The sequence below is a fragment of the Prionailurus viverrinus genome, chromosome F2, assembly GCF_022837055.1.
Source record: "Prionailurus viverrinus isolate Anna chromosome F2, UM_Priviv_1.0, whole genome shotgun sequence".
Taxonomy (NCBI): domain Eukaryota; kingdom Metazoa; phylum Chordata; class Mammalia; order Carnivora; family Felidae; genus Prionailurus; species Prionailurus viverrinus.
This window is the reverse complement of record NC_062578.1, coordinates 83,214,387-83,234,359: the sequence shown is the minus strand read 5'-3', so window position 1 is coordinate 83,234,359 and position 19,973 is coordinate 83,214,387. Positions and strand designations below refer to the sequence as shown.

At 66.9% G+C, this 19,973-nt stretch overlaps 1 protein-coding gene across 10 annotated transcripts in view; it reads right to left on the bottom strand.

Moving 5' to 3' along the window:
• Positions 1–139: 139 nt before the first annotated feature.
• The window catches only part of MROH1 (maestro heat like repeat family member 1), a 63,969-nt gene continuing 44,135 nt past the window's right edge, over positions 140–19,973 (bottom strand). For 7 of the 10 annotated variants that reach the window (XM_047842495.1, XM_047842496.1, XM_047842494.1 and 4 more), the window contains 20 exons: positions 19,652–19,774; positions 19,334–19,413; positions 19,124–19,235; positions 18,949–19,044; positions 18,221–18,325; positions 15,932–16,067; positions 15,714–15,826; positions 14,722–14,874; positions 9,550–9,704; positions 6,749–6,914; positions 5,978–6,174; positions 3,405–3,542; positions 2,875–2,989; positions 2,203–2,349; positions 1,783–1,971; positions 1,332–1,487; positions 1,126–1,260; positions 949–1,051; positions 806–871; positions 140–418 (listed from right to left, as the gene is read on the bottom strand). In XM_047842495.1, the coding sequence (XP_047698451.1) occupies positions 315–418; positions 806–871; positions 949–1,051; positions 1,126–1,260; positions 1,332–1,487; positions 1,783–1,971; positions 2,203–2,349; positions 2,875–2,989; positions 3,405–3,542; positions 5,978–6,174; positions 6,749–6,914; positions 9,550–9,704; positions 14,722–14,874; positions 15,714–15,826; positions 15,932–16,067; positions 18,221–18,325; positions 18,949–19,044; positions 19,124–19,235; positions 19,334–19,413; positions 19,652–19,774 (2,589 nt within the window). In that variant the 3' untranslated portion in view covers positions 140–314. The remainder of the gene's footprint in view (positions 419–805; positions 872–948; positions 1,052–1,125; positions 1,261–1,331; positions 1,488–1,782; positions 1,972–2,202; positions 2,350–2,874; positions 2,990–3,404; positions 3,543–5,977; positions 6,175–6,748; positions 6,915–9,549; positions 9,705–14,721; positions 14,875–15,713; positions 15,827–15,931; positions 16,068–18,220; positions 18,326–18,948; positions 19,045–19,123; positions 19,236–19,333; positions 19,414–19,651; positions 19,775–19,973) is intronic. The other 3 variants (XM_047842498.1, XM_047842502.1, XM_047842503.1) reach the window with 1 other exon arrangement.

Here is a 19,973-nt window from a genome sequence, read left to right as displayed (position 1 = left end):
TGACCTTGACTTGGGCTTCCTGACCAGCTCCCACCCCCCCACCCCATAGCTTGGGGCCTTTTTCGCCTGGTGCGCAGGGGCACCCCACTGACCCACCCCACAAGGGCAGGCTACGTCCTGGCACGCCTACGCCAGCTGCTGAGGAGCGGATGGCTTTATTGGAAACCAGGGGTTACAGCAGCTTGCCTGCCCTCCCGGCCTCCAGGGGCCTTGTCTGGAATGGCAGGGGTTGGACCCTTGGTAGCAGGGAGCTCCTCAGGGCCCCATCGTGGGGGGTTCAGGCGCAGACCCGGGCTGGCACTGCCGCGGGAGCCTCAGGCGAACTTGACCAGGCGTCCCAGGGTCTCGGCAGCCTTCGCGCGCACCAGGGGGGCTGGGTCCTTGAGCAGAAGCTGCAGCGCTGGGGGACGGGGAGCCACTATCAGGGTGTCCCGGCCCCGCCCCCTTCCCGGTGCCTGGAGCCTGGGGGGCCAGGACCCCATGGTGCACCCCCGCCCTGTGCGGGGGGCCACCCGCCCACCGCCCTCCTAAGACAGGCCTCTGCCGGGAGCGCCTGGGAGCCAACGGAAAGATAGTTTTTCCTTTTTTAGTGTTTTTTAAGCTCTTTTGGAACAGTTAAGAAGTTTCCGTGAATTACTAGAGACGATGAGGTCACCAGTGACAGGGGAAAAATCCTTGAAATCCAGGAAAATCACTTAGTCCCCTGGTGCCCACAGGTCAGGGAGGCCCCTTCCAGGCGGCAGGTTGGGGGGGGCGGGGCCGGGTCGGGGCTCAGCAGCCAACAGGTTGGGGGGGCGGGGCTCACCTGCCGTGATCTGCTCCAGGTCCACCTGTGGCTGGTGCTCCGGCTCCGCGTGCAGCACCAGGAACCCTGCGGCAAGGGCAGGGCAGGGTCAGGGTAGGGCAGGGGCTCACACAGGTAGAAGGGGACGGTGGGGCAGGGCTCACCCATGAGCATGGGGGCGGCAGCACGGACGTCCTCCCAGCTGCTCTTGAAGTAGAAGAGGCTGGTGGCCGCCAGGCGGCCCAGCAGTTCCGGGAAGTGGTACATCTGCACAGAAGGCCTTCGGTCTCGGTCCCGGGCCCCCGGCCCCCTCCCCGGTACCCAGTGCGCCCCACCCTCACCAGGAGCTTGCAGGTGGCGTTGAGGAACTCCCCGAAGTGCAGGCCCCGGCCCTCCTGTAGGTGCTTCTGGAAGACGGCCGCCAGCTCTTCATGCTGCAGGTTGGGGCCGCACAGGCGCAGGGCGAACCTGCAGGCCTGCAGGGCGTGAACTTGAGTCCCTGACCCGTGAGTGGGGCCCGGCTCGCTCGTCCCCGCCGGTGACTCACGTTGGTCACAGGGGCTTGGGGATCCTGCAGGTGCAGCAGCAGGGGCACCAGCCCAGCAACAACCTGCTCCAGGAAGACGTCTTCACAGCCCCCGTGGCACACCTGGTTGAGGTGCCCGAAGAGGCGGATGGACGCAGAGCGGAGCTCCGTCTTCTCCTGGTGGGGGGTGGGGTGGGGCGGGGCGGGAGGGCAGGTGTCAGCCAGCGCCGGGCTTCGGGCCCCCTCCCTGGGCCACCCTCCGTGTCCCTGTGGCACGGGCGCCTGGGGACTGACCGAGACAGGCTGGCATGGGGAGCAGCTCCAGGCTGAGACCAGCCCTGAGCTCTAGGGGTGGGGTGGAGGTGGGGGTGCCACGGCCCACGGGGGCCCGGGGAGCAGGCTCCAGGCCGCCTGGCAGGGGTGGGGGGAGGCCGACCGGCCTGTCGGAGCCCCTGCACCCTGCCCGGCCTACGCTGTCGAAGAAGGGCCGGATCCGGATGGCAACGTGCAGCAGCACGGAGCGCAGGTCCTGGCGCTTCACCAGCTCCAGGAGCCTTGCCAGGCCCACCATGGCCTCCAGGGCCACCAGGCTGTGAGGGTCGTCCCTGTCGTCCAGCCCGCCGATCATGGCTGTCAGGAGCTGGGGGCCGTGGGCCTGCACCTGGGGGTGCCCCACGCTCCGCTGTCACGGGGCCAGGGGGACCCGGCTCCCCACCCCGCAGGCTCGCCCCCACTGTGCTGCTCAGTGGGCCACCTCCCTGAAGGTCCCCGCTGCCCACACGGTGTCTGTCTGGGTCTCCCTGCCCACCGCAGCTCTTCTGTCCCTAAGCCACAGGCAGGGCAGCGGGGACTGGGGGGAGGGGGGGGGGCGGTGACTGCCCTGCCCACTCACCTTCTCCGGGGAGCTGGAGGCGATGTTGGCCAGGCCTCGCAGCACCAGCCGCCGCACGCTGGCGCTCGTGTCCTTCTGCCGCGCCGCCAGGTTGTCCAGCAGCGACTCCAGAAGCATCAGGTCGTTCACCACGTTGCTGTTGAGCAGCTGAAGGCAGAGGTGCTGTGACCACCTGCCACTGACCCTCCCCAAGCCCCCTCCCCCACCCCCAGGGCTCGCCCCACCCCGGCCGGTCCGGGCTGCCTCCGCAGCGGCGCCTGCTCCCCGCCACCGGGCAGCTCACACGCACGAGGAGTGGACGTGGCAGAGGCCGACTCAGGGCCTCCCTTGGTTCTCTCCAGTTCCTGACCCCGGCCACACCCCAGCTCCCAATGCCGTGGCCTTTGGGCAAGTCTTGGCATTGTCGGCCACAAGGGGGCATCCAAGGGAGCCTCGGGCCTTGTGGCTGCTGGTGCGTCCCCCCTGAGGGCCCAGCACAGACCGCACAGCCGAGGCCTCCACTGAACAGAGTGGGATTGTCACCAGGCCTGGCCCGGCGGCCTCTGGACCCAGCAGCGCCAAGCGGGAACTGGGCGATGGCCCTGGCTGGGGAGGCCGGTGCCTGCCTGTGTGGAGGGGGCTTCCTTCCCCACCCTCCCAGGCCCTCGGCAGATCGGAACAAGTGACAAGTACCTCGGCCAGGAACGCTGTGGAGGTGACCCTCTGGATCTCATACACACTGCTCTGTGTGCACACGAGCGCCTTCATCACCAGGGGCAGCCGGGGGCCTGCACACTTGGCCATGGCGCTGTGGAAGGAGGCCACATAGCACAGGTGCTGGGACCTCGGGCTGCTCCGAAGCCACCCAAGCCAACGTGGACCCAAGGGGTTGCCCCCACCTCCCAGCCCGCTTGGTCAAGGGCCCCGGCCCTTAAGGCCCTCGCCCCAGGTGCTGAACCCTGAATATCCTCCCTCCCTAGTATCCTAGCCCACCTCACCAGGCCTCCGTAGAGGGGCCTTCCCGCTGCCCCCCACCCCGAGACTGTCAACGTGGCCAGAAGCTCAGAGCTGCGTTGGTGGCCTCTCCGCTTCCACACACGTGGCAGAGGCCCCAAGCTGGGCTCACTGGCTCCCAGATGCCCCTAAATATCTGCTGTCAGAGAGCCTGGCCTACTGTGCCTCAGCGGTGCTGGAGCCTGTGTGCAGGGGCACGGCCCCCTTACCTGGCCAGCCGGGTGACCCCCTCCTCGTGTCCTGCCGAGGTCCTGAGCAGCTGCCAGCCCCCCTCCAGCTCCACACGCCGCACCACGTCCTCATTACCCCCCCGGAGCAGCATAGCCTGCAGAGCATCCACCGCGCAGCTGCGGGACACGCGGGGGTGGGTTTGGGGGGCGGGGTGAGGGCGGCAGAGGCCCCGTGTGTCCCTTTGCTCCGTACCATACGCACAGACCTGTGCTCTTGGGGAGCAGCCTCCCCTCCTCTCTGGTCTCAAGCTGCTGAGACATCTGGCCACCCATCCCCCACGATGAGCAGCTTCCCCAAGACCCTCTGGAAGCAGGCAGGGCCCTCCGGCACTTTTAGGGTAACAACCAACAGCTTTTGTCCCTTGCTTTAAAGACCCTCATTAATTAAACTAAGACAAGAAGAAAAAGAAAAATCGTTAACAAAAATGAACCCAAAAGACAGATCGGCGTCTGACTCTTCTTGCCTGGGCAGCACGGAGCCTTCGGATGAGTGCCTGGGAAACCCAGTGTCGGTGGGCAGGGCGGAGCAGGGTCTCCAAAGGCCTGGGGCTGTGGCTGCACCACAGACGTGTCTGGCCTCAGACATGCCAGACACCCTGAGAATCAGGCTCTGTTCCTGCACCTAAGTCCCCTGCTTTCGCGTGCGCACAGCCACACCCACCCTGGGACACCCCGGAGCCCAAGGAGGGGGCCACAGATGGGGCTCTGTGCCAGTGAGGAGGGGCCTCCCACCTGGGAGCCAGGATGTGCCCGGCTCCCTCTAGAAACTCGGCCAGGGCGGGGCTGGGCCGGGCTGAGCCTGCTGCTGTGCCTGCCCCCACAGCCCTGCAGGCACTTGGCTCTCCTGTCTCCCCGGTTGGTGGGGGCTGCGCCCACGGGGCCCAGCTGGGGCACGCGGGGCTGGCGGCGGGCAGGCCGCAGGGGCACGGCCCATGGTCCCGGGTCGGGGGTGGGGGGTTGGGGGGTGGGGAGCAGCATCGGTCTGGCACCCGGGAGAACCTCACACCAAAGGCCGAGGCCCGAAGAGAGCTCGTCGGGGCTCTCGGAACCCCACGTGGGGAGCCTTCAGGCCATAGCAGCCCCGGCCCGGTGTTGACCTCGCCCCTGCGAGTGGCCACCTCTCGCTCCAGGCCTCACACCGGCCTGCAGATGCGTGTGGCCCCGCACCGCCGGCCCTGGGAGCTTCCCGGCCCAGGGTGGACGCTTGACCTGACACGGCCAGCAACCGAGGTAGGGGCATCCACCAGGTGGCCTGCCTTTGACCAAGACGGCTCGTTTAGGGCGATTTTTGGCTACGGCCAATCTAAAGTGGGGAGATGCAGGTTTGGCTGAGAAGGCGCCTCCCTGGCTCGTCCACCCCGCTGCCCGGAGCTCTTACGGATGCGGCCCGTCCCGTGGCCTGACGGGCCTCCTCTACCTGCGCCTGGCTCTGCGCACGTCTCAGCTCAGGGGGTGGCAGCCCAGGGACCCCGCTGAGGGCTCGCGAGCCGTGGCGTGCAGTCCCGGCGGTGTCTGCCAGCGCATTTGCATTTTCTGCTGGGTCTGCGCAGAGCCGGGCGGGCTCCGGGCTCCGGGCTCTGGGCTCCGGGCTCCGGCATGCGGCCCCTCCCAGAGCTCCGGCAGCAGGGCGGGGCGTACTGACGCTGCCCCCGTCTGTCCCCACCATGGGGCACTGGAACGTGCCTGGAACGGGTGGGGAGGTCTGCAGGCCCTGGCGTATCAGCTTCCTCCCTTTGCCCCGTGGCCCCGGGGCCGTCGATTGGGCTCCGAAGTGCCACTATGGTGGGCCCAGGGACCGACGCCGGAGCTGTTGAAGCCCTCCGCCCACCACCTCCCTCAAGCAGCTCCACCCTGCCTGTCCCGCTCTCCCGCCCCAGGGCCCACTTGGCAGACCACCAGGGCCCGTACCCCCGAAAAGAGCAGACAGGGAAGGTGCCTGCACAGGCCAGTGGTGTGGGGGCTGGTGCTGAGCCCTCCCCGCGGGGCTGGGGATCTGACCCCTGTAAGGGGCCCTGGGGAGAGGCGGCGAGGCCACTGCACGCTTTCTGCCTGAAGAAGCGGCTCTGGCGCAGAAGGAGCAGGGACCCAGGGCTGAGCACCGAGGCTGCAGACACGGGGGTGGGGGTGGGGGCTCAGCCCAGGCCCCACGTGCACCCCGAATACTCCCTGTAGCCCCACCTCCCGAAAGGCGGTGCTACTCTGGGCCCACCTGAGTGTCCCCACACAGCCCCTGCGGGGCCACCCTGAGGACGGCACCACCCCACAGACTTGGGGCCGCCTCTCCCACGGTGCCTGTCCCAGACGCAGCCCGAGGAAACCGCACCGCCAGGGTGGACAGCGTAGCCTGGAACATCATCCCTGGGGCGGGGGGCGGCGGGCGGCGGGGGGGGGGGGGGGGGTCCCAGCTCCCCAGGCACACACTAGCTCCTGAGTCTGAAGCTCCTGAGTCTGAGTCGGGGCCCCAGTGTGGTGCCCGCCCTTCCCATCCCATATGCCCCCGCCAGACGCCAGGCACACAGTGGTGCTGTGGCGGCAGAGGAGGAGCCGGTTACCTGCAGGGCTCGAGGCTCCTGGGGGCCACGGCCGAGCCCACGCTCCTCCTCTCCTTGGCCTGCAGGCTCCGGGGCAGCAGGACGCCCAGGGTGCAGCTGACCCGCAGCAGGAGCGCGGCAAACAGCTGTGGGTACAGCTCGAGCACCGCGGGCCCAGACTCCAGGGCGCTCAGGACCTCGTGCAGGGCACACGTGGCCTGCGGACAGGGGCCGCTTCAGGCTCAGCCCTCCCGCCGGAGCCCTTTCTAACGGGGCTGGCGACGGTGAAGGCTGGGCTCTGCACCCCAGAACCACACCAGCCCGAAGCCCCCGCCGGGCTGAGAGGTCTCGGTCCTGGGGCGGGCGGGGGGGGGGGTGGGGGGGGTGGAGCGGGAGGCCCCCGGGGCAGGAGGCAGGCACGGGGGCAGCGTGACCCCCTTGGGGACAGGCCTCCGACCATCTGCCCTTGCTTCCATAGCGGGAGGAGGAGGAAATTCTCACAGCTGCTTTTGCTGCTGGAAATGTTGCCAAGCCAGGCTTGCTTTTTTCCGCAGGATGAAACGGAGCGGTTTCCCTCGGGGACCAACACCTGTGGGGCCTTTACGAGCCTGGGCTCCGAGCTGGCCTGGCTCCGGCGCCCCCATTAGCTGCCAGGTGCCTGAGGGGTGGCACCCAGGCCCCCTGTGGGGTCCTCCTCCCGCCAGGGGCAGCGCGGCCCCTCACCCGGCCCCCTCACCACGCAGGGAGCAGGCAGAAGGGGGCAATGCGCATCAGCCCCGGGGCCCCACTCACCGCAAGGGGCAGCAGCGTGGCCTCGCGGCCAGGAGAGCTGCTTAGCAGGAAGGCCCGGGTCTCCTTGAACGGGACGTCCCTGCTCATCTTCTCCAGGAGCAGCCCCAGGACCTGTGTGGTGAGGCTGGGCTCCAGGGCCAGCGCCCGCCACAGGGTGCAGGTGTGGCTGCCGCAGGGCAGAAGGACAGTCACCTCCAGGCCACCGCCGGCTCGGCTCCACACCCCAGATGCACCCACAAGACTCCAAGGGCTCCGCTCCGGGCAGGCGGTGCCCTGACCTCGCATCCAAACGAACCCACCCCGTCCCCCGACCCCGGTGAGCAGCACTGGCAATAAAGGGCAGGGAGAAAAGTCTCGGCCTGAACAGAGGCCCTGAAGTCCCCTGGGAGCCGCCAGAAGCAAACAGGAGGCTTTCCTGCAGGAGACAGCCTCATTCGGCCTCGGGGGCGAGACCCCGCAGAAGCTACAGCTCTTAATACGCTCACAGACCGAAACGACAGACCTCAAGCACCGAATGGGAACCGGAAACTCCAAAACTCGATAAGCAACTTTTAAAACTTATTTGGAGAGAGAGCAGGGCAGAGGGGCGGACAGAACCCCCGGCAGGCTCTGCAGCGTCAGCAGAGCCCAACGCGAGACTCGAACTCACAAACCGTGAGTTCACGACCTGAGCCAAAACCAAGAGTCGGTCACTTGACCCACGGAGGCCCCCCCCTCCGCCCCGAGGTGCCCCTCGATAAGCAACTCTGAAAGAGAACCCACGGCCCTTCGGAAACGACACACGGGACGCTGCGCCCTGCAGAGGCAACTGGCGCCAGCCTGAGCAGAGCAGGGGTGACGTGGGACAAGCGGAAGGTCACGGGAAGAAGTCACCCGAAGTCAGCACAAGAAAGACCACAGTGGAAATTCAGAGACCAGAACCAGAGACGTGAGGGGTGGGGTGACAGGCTGTCCCAGAAGCACAGGGTGGAGAGAGGCTGGCAAGTGTTCAGAACGCACGAGGATGAAGGAAAGCAGGCCGCGGGCCCCTGCCGGCAACAGGCAGGACACCAGTGACAAGTGCCCGGCCCGTGCGCAGCGGAGAAAAGCCGGCGGGCTCCCTTCAGAACGACAGCACTAGTGAGTCCCGTGGGAGCCAGAGAACAGCCACGCGCCCCCTCTCGGCACGGGAGACCGGCCCAACCCAAACGCCGACCCGACCAAAGTAATATCCCCGGAGGGCGGCCGGAGGAACGTGTCTTCCGATGGCCAGTAAAGAGCTCGCCCCCCGCAGTCTGGAGGACCTACTTCAGGTGAAGGAAAGCGAGGGGCCAAGATGCCACCAGGAGAGAGGGACACCGGGGAGGCACGGGGCTTCGCCGCTGGGCAGCCCCGTCCACCTGCATCCAGGGCAGGGCACGGCACGCTTCCGACACAGACACCAACGCGGAGGCGAATGGGTGTGCCACGTTCCGAGAATACTTCGCGTGTGGGCAAATTTTAATCCCGTGTGATTTTCACACATCGTGAGATACTCTTTAAAAAAATTTGTTTCTAACCGTTTGTAAGTTTAAAATTCATTCTTGGCTCGCCAGCCGTACAAAAACAGGCGGCGGGTCACATTTGGCCCCCCGCGCCAGGACCGTCCGGCTCCTGGACGCGGCCGGCGTGTCGCCCGCGGCCGCAGCGCAGCGTGACAACGAGCAGCGGCGCGCTACCCCGAGGAAGCCAGGAGAAAATTCCATACGACTCTGCTTACACTGATTCTGCTTGAGTTCAAGATCAGGCAAAATGCCTGTCTGACGATAGCAGTCAGACAGCGGCGACCTTCGGGTTTCGAGAAGGGCCGGGCGGGGGCCGCCTGGGGGATGGCCGCCTGCGGGCACGGGACGCTGCAGCCAGTGGTGTGGACACTGTGTGCTCTTCAGCGAGAAGCAGGTGGCAGGTGCGTGAGCAGACCCAGCAGGGGCACTGACGGCGGGCAACACGCGACCCTACCCTGTCCTGTAGGTGAGGACGTGCGGGGGGGGGGGGTGGGGGGGTGGGGGGGGGCAAAGGCCCGGGCTGCCCGAAGGGAGGCAGTCGTGAGCCAGGCTCTGCGCACACGGGGTCACTCTCAGGGCAACCACTAGAACAGAAAGAGGGCTGACAACTTCCAAACTAATTCAGGGGAAGACCAATCTATAAAAAGAGCCCGTCGGCCACAAGACACAAGAAAGACGATCAGGACAGAAGAGGAGCGGCAAAGAGGGGTCCCCGCTGAGGCTGCCGTCCCGTCCCACCGCGTCGGTGGGGAGATGCGGCCACTTACGCTGTAAGGACAGATGGACGAGGAAAGGTTGGCGGGGACGGGATGGAAATGCAGAAGGCACTCCCGGGGGAGGAGGGGCCGTGACCGTGCGCTCACCCCCGCCCAGCGGCACACCCCCAGAGCGGACACGCGTCAGGGAGAATGGCGGCGCCCGACGGCGGGCAGACGGTACCCACCGCGCCGGGGTCCGAGACCACTCCCAGCCCTGCGCACGGCAAAGGCAGGACCAGGGCATGGTCCTCGGCCGGGAGAGACGCTCTCCTGTGAGGCTCGTGGGCGGAAACTCGGGCGCTGGGGGTGTGAGTGGGGGTGCACGGGGTGGGGGGCTGGGGATGGCGACAGGCGCCCTGCAGAAGAGAAGCGGGGACAGAGAACGCGGGAAGGGGCCAGGGGTGCCGGGGCGCCACGCGGGGCAGACGGGACCCTCGAGTGCCGAGTCTGGGCTGACCTCGGCTTGCGGCCCAGGCGGCCGGGACCCCATCCAGCCCAAGGGCCGGCAGGCGCAGGGTACCTGTCAAAGGGCAGGGGGCCGCCCAGGAGGCTGGACACCACGGCCGCGCAGTGCTGGGACGCCAGGAGGTACACGCTGTGCTGTGCGGCCTGCAGGACGTGCTCCTCTCGGGTCTCCTGCAGCTTCGAGCGCAGAACACTCACGATCTCGGGCACCTGTGGGGCGGGGGGGGGCGGGGGTCAGGCCCTGGGCACACCCACCCCAGGAGGCGTTCCGGTGCCATCAGAGCCGCCAGCTGTGAGCCCCCCAGCCAGGGTCACGGGGGGGGGGGGGTGGGGGGGGTGGGGGCGGGAATCCCACGGGATCACCGCCGGCCACCACGGAGAGAGATGCCACGTCCCGGTGCGGGGACCCAGATTCCACGTGGGAGGCCACCAGAGCGGAGCGCGTGCCAGGGTGCGCACGGGCAGCGTTCGCGTGACACACAGAGCACAGAGGCCGGCAGCTGCGATGGCCCCGCACGCCCCCCACGTGGGGACGCACGCCCCGGGCCCCTGGAGGCAGCGCGCGGCCGCCCTCGCCCAGCAAAGGCAAGGTAAGCGGTGGGCTGCGACAGCGAGGACCAGGAAGGGGACGCTCGCTCTTGGACCGCGGCTGGCAGGCTGCTGTCATCCCAGAAGTGAGAGGGGCCATCCAGCGCAAGAAGGGGCAGCCAGAGCACAGCCCAGGCCCCGACGCGGCAAGCGGGCCCTCTTCTGGGCACGGGCTTGTCACTGCGGGTGCCCAGGGCTCTTGGGAAAGGGGTGCCAGGCCCCACCACGGGGATCGCCTACTGCCCCGGCTGCGCAGCGGGAAGACACCAGAGTCCAAGACGACAGCAGACAGACGGCGGCAGGGACACAGTCCCTGGACAGGGACAGCCAGCCGCCTGTGCACTCGGCCACCTCCCAGGTGCCCGGGCGGAGCCGGCCGAGGAGCCCACCCGACGGCCGGGCAGCAGGAGGAGCAGAGAGGTACAGGTCTTGGCTCCGACCTGGAACCTTCCAGGCCAGGCCCACGCCTGCTCGTGTGGTAGAGTCTTGCAAGCGTGCGGGGCACAAGAGATGCGTAACTCGGATGTTAGGAAATGTGGGAGGCCACGTGCCTGGAGTGGGGCAGGCCAGCGGTCCCTACCCGGCCATGGGGACCGGTGTCCTTACTACCGTTTCTCAAAAGGCTTGTCAGCACGATGACACTCGCTTCACAACTGTGGGTGCAGCAAGTGGATCCTGCTCCCACTGCCCGCCCTCTCCCCCCTCCCCCCCCCCCCAGCTGCCAGGGTAGAGAGTGTCCCTAACCCCGGCCCCAGGGCTCTGGCAGGAAGGAGGTGTTTTCCACACCGGCTGGGCCGGGGCCTGGCTCCCACCGATGCAGGAACATCTGTGGGCCCTTCCCGTCCGCGTTCACTGCTGAAGCGGCCAAGGCCAGCGGCGCTCCCCCTTCCCCTGGGCTCCCGGCCTGGACACACGCCTCGCTCGTGCACGTAACGTTCCCGCCCTCCGGCACTAACGTAACCGTGGATCTTCCCCACGTGCGTCCGTCCCAGGGCGGGTTTTCGAGCCGGACCGTGGCGGCTTCTCCTCCTTCCTTCACTTCGCTGCCTCCTCTCCGGCATGTTGGCTCTTTTCCCGACTTGTCTCCTCAGAGGTGTTTCTAATCGTCTCCGTGGGTTTATCTGTCCTCTCTAGCGTTTTCCTTGCTCTTGCGGATTTTGCTCGGCGGCCGGAACCCACTGGGGCGCGTGAACGGCTCCGATCCGTGCGACTCGTGAGCGTGGCAGCAGGCCCCGGTGCTCGGCCGCGGGGGGCCCGCGGGCTGGGGGTCTGTGCCGGTGAGCCGGCTCCGTCCGGTCTCAGCCCGGGGGTCTGCGTTCCGACGGCCCGTGCGCCCTCCACCTTCCGGGCAGCTCCAGGGCTCACCTTCACCGGCCCTGCGCCCGTGCCCCACGCTGGCGTCCACCCCTCACGGCATGGTCTCCCGCCGTGCGCTCTCTTCACGGCTCCGCCGAGCCAGGACGCGCCACGCGGTCCAGCCCTCGGCGGTCTCTCGTACGGACACAGGGTCGTGCCCCGCGAGGACACTGCCATCACCCCAGAGAAGCTGCGTGTGCGTTAACCACCCGGCCCCGGCCCCTGACCCCCTCCCGGCCCTGCGGACTCACACACTAGGTGGCCTCTGGTGGCTGCTGTCTTTCATGGGGCACGACGTTTTCAAGGCTCATCCACGCGGAGCGTGTTTCATACTTCACTCCTCCGGGTTGCCGAGTAGCATTTCAGCGTACGGGTGGGATGTGTTTTATTTATGTTTATTAACCGACAGACATTCAGGTTCCTTCATTTGGCCATTAAGCACGACGCTGCCGTGAGCGTCTACGAGCCGGTCTTCGCGGGGACGTCTGTCTCCACGTCTCTCGGGCACGCGCCCGAGCCGGGGGCCGCCGGGCCGGAGCTGCCGGGAGGCCTCCACAGCAGCAGCCCCGTTTCGTTTGCAGAGGGTCTCCTCTCACCTGTTCCCCTTGGCTTCGCCAGCACACGTCCCTCCAACCCAGAGAAGGCCGTTCCCCTCCCTCCCGAGACGACCCAGGTCAGGAGCCGGCGCCCTCCCGTCTTGCCCTCTGCGCTCACGCTACGACACGCTCTGTTTCACCATCGCCGCACGCCGGGGCCGGGGGCCCTCGGTCCGGTCACGCCGCCCGCCAAGACCACGCTTTCCGATTCCGTGTCGGAGACATTCAACAGTGTCCTGGTGTCCCTAAGAGGGCCCCCTGCCAAGGCCTCTCAGGGCAGGGAGGAAAGCGGTGGCCGCGTGACCTCCGCGGGTGCAGGACGCGAGCGTGCCCGTCACGCGGAAGACGGAGGTGCGTGTCACGGACGCGCCGAAGCACGAGCCCGGCCGTCGGCAGTCCCGCTCCGCGGGGCGAGGGGGGTGCGTGTCGTGTCTGTGGGCCGAAGCCGGGAAGGGTACCGTGCAGGCGGCAGCACCCTGAGCCCCCGCCGGCTGGGGCGGCACGCCGGGCCCATGAAAGGAGCCTCCCTCTGTCGGGAACGGGGGCTCCAAAAAAACAAACCAGGCAGAAGCTTCACGACAACGGACTTGGTGGTGATTTCTTGGCCGTGACACCCAAGGAACAGGCAACGAAGGCAAAAACCTAGGCCTGCGTCGGATCGAAAACCTTTTGTGCGCGAGGAGCACCTGGCAACTCCCGATCTCAGGGCCCAGGTTCAACGCACCCCCCACCCCCCGCCCCAGGCATGGAGCCTCTTACAAAACGACGACTTTTAGGTGTCCGAGGACACCATCGAGGGCTGCAGAATGGGAAAACACTCCCGGGTCACACACCCGATACTGTGCCGGTGGCCAGGCCATACAGAGAACCGCACAGCCAACAACAACAGACCAAACAACGTCATCTCAAAATGGGCGAAGGTCACAGACAGGTCTCCCAGAAGACAGACAAATGGCCAAGTGCATCGTCAGCAATCCTGAGGGAAATGAAGTCAAAACCACTCTGAGGTGCCACCTCACGCCCAGCAGGAGGGCTGCGACCAACAAAACAAAAAACAAGTGTGGGTGAGGATGCGGGGAAAGGGAGCCCTCTGCACGGCTGGCGGGAACGCGAACCGGTGCAGCCGCCGTGGGAACAGAGGAGGCTCCTCCAAACGTTCAAAGAGGCCTGAACGACCCAGCGCCCCCGCCGTGGGCAATTCACCCAAGGGCCAGCCGTCCGCACACCCGTTACAGCCGCACTCACAGCCGGATGGACAACACGGAGTGCGGCCCGTGTACCCACGCACCAGGAACGCCAGCGGCCCCGGCCTCCAAACTGGCCCGTCCCCTCCACGCGCATGGGGCCTCCGGGGCCCCTTTCTACCACTCAGGTCCAAGCGGGGGGGCCCCGCTGAGTGCAGAATAAAATCCAAGCCTTCCCCCAGCAAACCCTACCGTGGCCGTGCCCTCCCGTCGCACCTGCGGCCCGTTGACAAGTGTCTCCTGAGGGGACACTCTCTCTCTCCAGGAATCACCACGCACAGCTCTCCTGCCACGTGGCCCTTTCTGATGCTCTTCCACCTTCTCCATCAGCAAACTCCTGTTCGTCCCTCCCTGAGAAGGTACTGGTGACACACACATGTCCGTGTGCCCACGTGTGCGTGCGTATCTCTGACAGAGAACTCGTATCCGGAATATATAAAGTACTGGCACAAATCAACAGGAGAAACACAGACAACCCAGAAAAAGAATGGGCAAGACGCGGGCGTCTCCAGCTGCGCACGGCACACGCGTACAAAAGCGTTCAGCTTCACAAGCCACCAGAGAAACGCGAATCCCGCTCAATATGGAGCCGCCACTCACCCCCAGGACGACGCGGACCGGTGCCGGCAACGGCGCGGCCTCTCCCGGCGTGTCCCCGACAGAAACACACCCTCATGCGGCCCACGGCAACGCGGCCCCTCCTGGGAACTGCACGCGTGCCCCCTGAGGCGGCAGCCAGGCGGTGCGCAGGCGCGGGCGACGGTGTGCGTGACCTCACGCCGGCAGGGGCGGCACACGAGGGCACGAAGGGCGCGAGTCCGTCTCTACGGGGTACGAACCAGCCGGTGCTCCGCACTGCAGGGAGGCAGGGGCAGCCTGCGGGGTGTCGGCTTGGGGGACCGGGGACTCCGGAGCGGGCGGACGCCTGTGCGTGCACATCCGTGGGGACCCCCAGGACAAGTCCGTGCTCTGCTGGGACGCTCCACTTCCAGAGGGAGCCTCAAACCCCTCCCGGCCAACAGGTCCGCCTCTCGGGGATTCACAGGGCAGGCGTTGTAGCAGCCACCCGACCCCTGGAGCCCGCCTCGCACCCGCGGGCACCCGAGCGCGGAACGTGCGTGTCAGCTGTCGCTGCACACGCGCTGACGCAGGGCCGCTGCTGACGCACGACTGGGAACAACTACGCAGACGGCCACCTGAGCTCCCAAGGGCACACAGAGGTGACAGGGTGAACGGGAAGGCCACAAGGAGCAGGCGGCACGTGAGCGCCCCGGGCAGGGCCCCCGTGGGCCAGCCAGCTGTGGGACTCTCCGAAGGGCCCGGAGCAGAGGGCCCAGCCAGTGCCCACCCGCCGCGGGGCTCCGCGTCCCCCGCATTTTCCTTCCCCTTCCCCTTCCTTTTTCCGGGCCCCAGCCCGGCCCCTCCCCGCCCCGCCCCCCTCACCTTCTCCTGGAGCATGCTCCCTCGCTCCCTCAGCAGGCAGTTGACCATGATGGTAGCCGCCCTCGAACAGTTCTTGTCCGGGTCTCCCAGACTCTCAAACAAGGTCAGCAGGAGGCTGATGAGCTGCTCTGGCGGGAGGCGCTTGGCAATAATCTAGGACGACGGCTGTGTCAGAAGAACTGAGCCGGTGGGGACACAGACCCAGCATCCCGGGGTCGGGGGCTGCCGGGTGCCTCCTCCAGCCGCCCTCGCCCCCTCGTGGGTGCGGGGGCGAGGTGGCGGCTCACGCACAGGAGGCGCGCCGGGGCCGAAGCCTGGCCCTGCCGGGACACGGGGTGCCTCAAGGACCCGCCTGACCCAGGCCCCTGGAAGGCGGTCTGGGGGCGGCTGCCCTCCTGACCCGTGGGGTGGCCTGCAGGTGTCAAGGGTGGGGGGTGGCACATCCACCCTGAGCAGCCCAGCCACGGACCGGAGCCCCCTCCTCGTCTGGTCAGCACAGCAGAGCGAGCCACTCATTAAAGCAGACAGACAGCACACAGAATGGAAGGGACACAAAACCACAGACGGCAGCCGCGCCACGCCTGGCCCCAGCCGCACACCTCCCACTCCGCCCGGAGTCCCCCAGGGCTGCGTCTTTTCCTCCCGCGGAGTCCTCCCTCCCCACCCAGGAAGGGCCCCGTTCACCCCCTCCCTTCCTTCTTCCGCAGGAGAGCACGCCGCCTCGGGACCCGAGGGCCAGGTCCAGACACCAGATGGAGTAGGAGGGCCGTCCCGGCGTGGGGGCTCACAGCGCAGGCTGGGGAAGCTTCCTCGGCTCTCTGGAGCCGGCAGCTGAGCTCCTGACGCCCCTGCTGCTGGGCCTCGGAGGGCTGACCCCAGGAAGGTGGAAGCAGGGCCAGCCCGCTGGCCCCGTGGCACACCCACCCGGCGCCCTGCAGAGCCCGTGGCGTGCTCGGAGCTGGCTGCTGTGACGGCGCCACCCCGGCGGGTACCTGGGCTATGCTGTGGCAGGTGTGGAAGAGGACGGCGGGGTCGGGGTGCACGAGGCCTTCTTTGAGGGCGAGGAGCTGCTCGGCCACATCGTCCCGGTAGTCACGGGAGAAGCCTTCAGAGGCAAGGCAGAGGGAGGCCGGGCAGGTGCTTCCCTGGCCCCCAAGGCCCAGGCTCCACCCCTCCTCCCTCCAGCAGCTCTGTCCAGCCAGGGGCTCACCCTCATAGCCCAGCTGGAGGTACAGCAGGGCGTGGACGCAGCTCACAGCCTCCTGGCGGGTGGCAGGCCACAAGTCCGCGCACCGTGGGGAGAAGAGGCCAATGAGGAGGCCCAGGTTGTGGAAGGGCACCAGGGCCTGGAGAGGCAGAAGGAGGGGGCCCTCGTGCAACACTGGGGGGGGGGGGGCAGAGAGGAGGGCCAGGCCCCCCAAGATGCCAGGAGTGGGCAGGTGTTCCTGCACCAGCTGGACCCAGACACAGGCAGGGGTGTGACCAGTACAGCTCCTCGGTGAGCTGCTGCCCTGCCAGGACCCCTAAGAGGAGGAGGGTCCGGTAGCAGGTGTGTGCAGGCAGAGGGGCGATCAGGAGATAAAGAGGGAGTCCCCACGGGCAGCAGAGGGGGGCAGGGCTCTGCTGATCCTGGCCAGGAGGTGTGGGACGTTCCCTCCCCTAGAACACAGGTCCCGTCAGGTGAAGGGCTGCGCGAGATCTCCTTTCGCCCTAGCCGGGTCCCGGGCCCGTCTTCCGGGGCCTAGTCTTCCTGGCCAGATACAGAGCCCTGCCTGCCCCACACTGAACAAACGGCCTCGCGACATCAGTCGCACACCCCTCGGTCTCCTGCCTCCACCTGCCCCCATCGGCCCGCCACGCATGAGGCCTCCTGGGGAAGCGCCCGCACCCTGTCCGTGCACAGGCGCCTTTAAGGGAGAGTCAGGCTCCGCTGTTCTGAGGGCTCGGCTGAAGGCCCTCACCCCAGCCGTAGGCTGCAGGGAGGACCTTGGGGGTAGCCACCGTTCCTCCCAGCGAGGCCAGACATCTGTCACCTCACACACAAAGGTGAACTCTACTTAGCCTGGGCTTATGTGAAAAGCAGGCCAGGAAAGAATTTGTGGGAAAAGGCCGCCTAAGCTCGCTCAGAAGCGAAAACCATCCAGACACATGCAGCAGGTCCAGCGAGACAAACAATCAGGGTCTGGGTAGGTAAAAAAACCAAAGCAAAACAGACAAAAAACAAACAAACAAAAAAACCAAGAGAAAAGACCACGAGCATCTACTCCTGATAAACATCCTCATTAAGACAGACCAGGGGTGCCCAGGTCGCTCGGTCGGTTAGGCCGACTTTGGCTCAGGTCATGATCTCACTGTCCGTGAGCTTGAGCCCCACGATGGGTTTCGTGTGGATGGTTGCACACCCTGCTTGGGATTCTCTCTCCGTGCCCCTCCTCTCCTCTCCCACCCGTGTGCGTTCTCTCTCACACAAAGTAACAGATAAACTTAAAAAAAGAAAGACGCAGCTGGAACAGGATAGAGAATGCCTAGCAGTGCAACTGTCTAGAGGCTGGGGGCTGCTGTCAGTCCCCACTTTGTTCTGGAAACACCAGGCAACACGAGAGGCCGAGAGGCACAGGGGTTGGGGGGAAAGGCCAAATTATCAGCATCTGTAAGCGACACGACTGTGCTTCCGGAAGCACAAGAGAACTAACCAACGCTCATTAGAAACGACGACGAGGTCTTACGAACCGCCTCGCGTCTCAGAGTCCACAAATTCACGCTTTCCGTGGGCACTAACTAGTCAGACAGTTACTGACAGCGCTTGCAGAAAGCGCTTCACTGGCAAAGGCACCAAAATCTCTCACAGCAGAGCCGCGTGAAGATGCCGCCCCGCGTTTCCGAGCGGCCTGGGTGGAAAGACCCATTACTGACGGATGCTCAACAAGTTAATCCATCGGTCCCACGCAATCCCTACCAAAATCACAACAGGGATGTTTCAGGACGATGCGAAATTTATCCGAGGATCACCTAGACCAACGGCCTTGTGCGCACAGCCGCGAAGCCCCGACAGCGTGGCCCCGAGCCCGCCCCCCCCCCCCCCCCCCCGCAGACACCGAAGTGCCAGACAACCACGCGCTTCCTGGACTGAGCCCCTTCGCAGCCCACCCCTACCACTCCAGACCCCCTGCCTCTGCCCAAACGTCCTCGCTTTCTTTTACCCCGCCCCCACCTCCCCTTCCCCGCAGCTGACGCGGGGGCTCCGGAGGAGAGGGGTGCCCGTCAGGTTTTACTCTGAGTGGCCAGCCCTGAGGACGACTCCTGGCCCTGAACGGCCCTCTGTGCACGTCTCCGGAAAGAGGATGGTGGGGCCCCCGGAATGTGGAACCGCCAGAGGAGCACCAGGGAGGAGCACCAGGGAGCTGCGAGGGTGCTGTGGGACGTGGGGGCCACACACAGCAGCCCCCAGGCCAGGGGACCCAGGACCGAGGCCGGGGCAGGGGAGTCGCCTGGTACTCACGCTGACGTGCAGGTGCTCCAAGAAGTGCTGCAGCAGGCAGGCGCTCAGGCCCAGCGCCCGCACCCTCTCGTGGCCCCGTGGGGACCTGATCCACGGGCTCAGGTGCTGGGGGAGAGGGGGCTTCGCATGGGTGTCGGGGCAGGGGTGAGCCCGGGAAGCAGCAGCCTGCGCACTGCGGGCGGCTCGGCATCCCTGCCGGGCCACCCATCCCCGGCCGGCGGGCCAGGTCACGGCAGGTCGCCTGCTACAGCTGGGGCTCTGTCCCCGTCCTGTTGGCCCGGCCCACAGACGCGGCCGCCCCAGGCGGACCGAGAGCGAACCAGGCCTACCAGGGGACGGGCCGCTTTTGCAAGCAGGTCAGTCTCGCCCCTGCAACGGCAGTGCCGGAAACGGCAGGGAGGGGTGCGGCTTGGCTACCACGTGCCCGCTCCGCCATGCCGACAGCCCTAGACGGCCAGGAGCTCACATCTGGTGCCTGAGTGGTCTCTCCATCCCCGTGCCACGCAGTGGAGGGGAGGCGAGGATAGGCTCCTGTGTGGGCCCACCCCCATCCGCCCACCCGTCCAGGCAGGGCAGCCCTCCTGTTCACAGACGCCCCTCCCATACGCTGGCAGAGAGCACCAAACTCCCCAGCGCCCCCGGAGCAGGCAGCGCCAGGAAAACCAGGCATGGGGCCGGCTGCCGGGGTCGGGGGGGCACCCCCGGGGCAGGGCACACCCACCGCACACCTCCACCATGATCTGCAGGCCCTGCGGGGTCATGTTCCGCCGAAGGAGGCTTGTCAGCAAATCCTCAAGGGCGTGCATGGTGTCCAGGTACAGGGACTAGAAAGAGATGAGGCCACCAGTGACCCCGGTGCCTGCAGCGGCCTGCCCGCTGCCCGCCGTGGATGCAGGGTGATACCTCCTGGCGCTCCTCCTCCCCCTCGGGCTCAGGCAGCACAGCCATGACGCTGTGTAGACAGCCGCGGATCAAGTCCGCCTGCACTCGCTCTTCCAGCGCTGGCTCCAGGGAGCTGAACCGCAGTCAAGGCCCCGTGCCACACCCCTTGACCAGAGGGCACGTGCACAGAGGGCCCCCCACAGCCCCCCTCACACCCAGAGGAAAGGATACACCAGGTAAGTGCAGGCAAGCATGGCCTTCTTCCGAATGGGCGTTCTCAGGGAGTCTGGGGGCTCTGCCTTGATGAACTCCTAGGGGAACCAGCCCCGCGACTCAGCCCTCGGCCCAAGCACCAGCCTTCCTCCTGGTCACCCATCTGCCCGGCGCTGGCTTCTGGCCAACTCTGTCCCCCAACCCAGGTGGGTGCCGGGCCCCTGGCTGCACGCACCACCCCCCCCCCCCCCCAGTCGTCTCCAGGCCCAACTCCCCCGTCTAGGGCCGCGCCCTGGGAGCCACCCTAGCACCGGCCGGGCCCCGCCCAGAGCTCACCATCATCTGTGCCACCAGCTCCGCTTTCCTCGAGAAGTGGAAAGAGCCAGCTTGGGCACTGCTGCAGATGGCCTGGCTGGCCATGCACACACTCTGGATGAGACACAGCTTCAGAGCCGGGTCCTGGAAGGACACAGGACTGCAGGGGGGGGGGCCACCAACGCCCGCCCCCACAGCACAGCTCTGCCCCGAGGTGGGAGGCCGCTGCCTCTCGGCCCTTGGCGTGGAATCCAGAACAGGAGGCCACCCAGAGTGACAGCCCTCAGGCCCCGCAGCCACACACGTTCCTCCCTGAGGGGCTCTCAGCCTGTCCTCCTCCAGC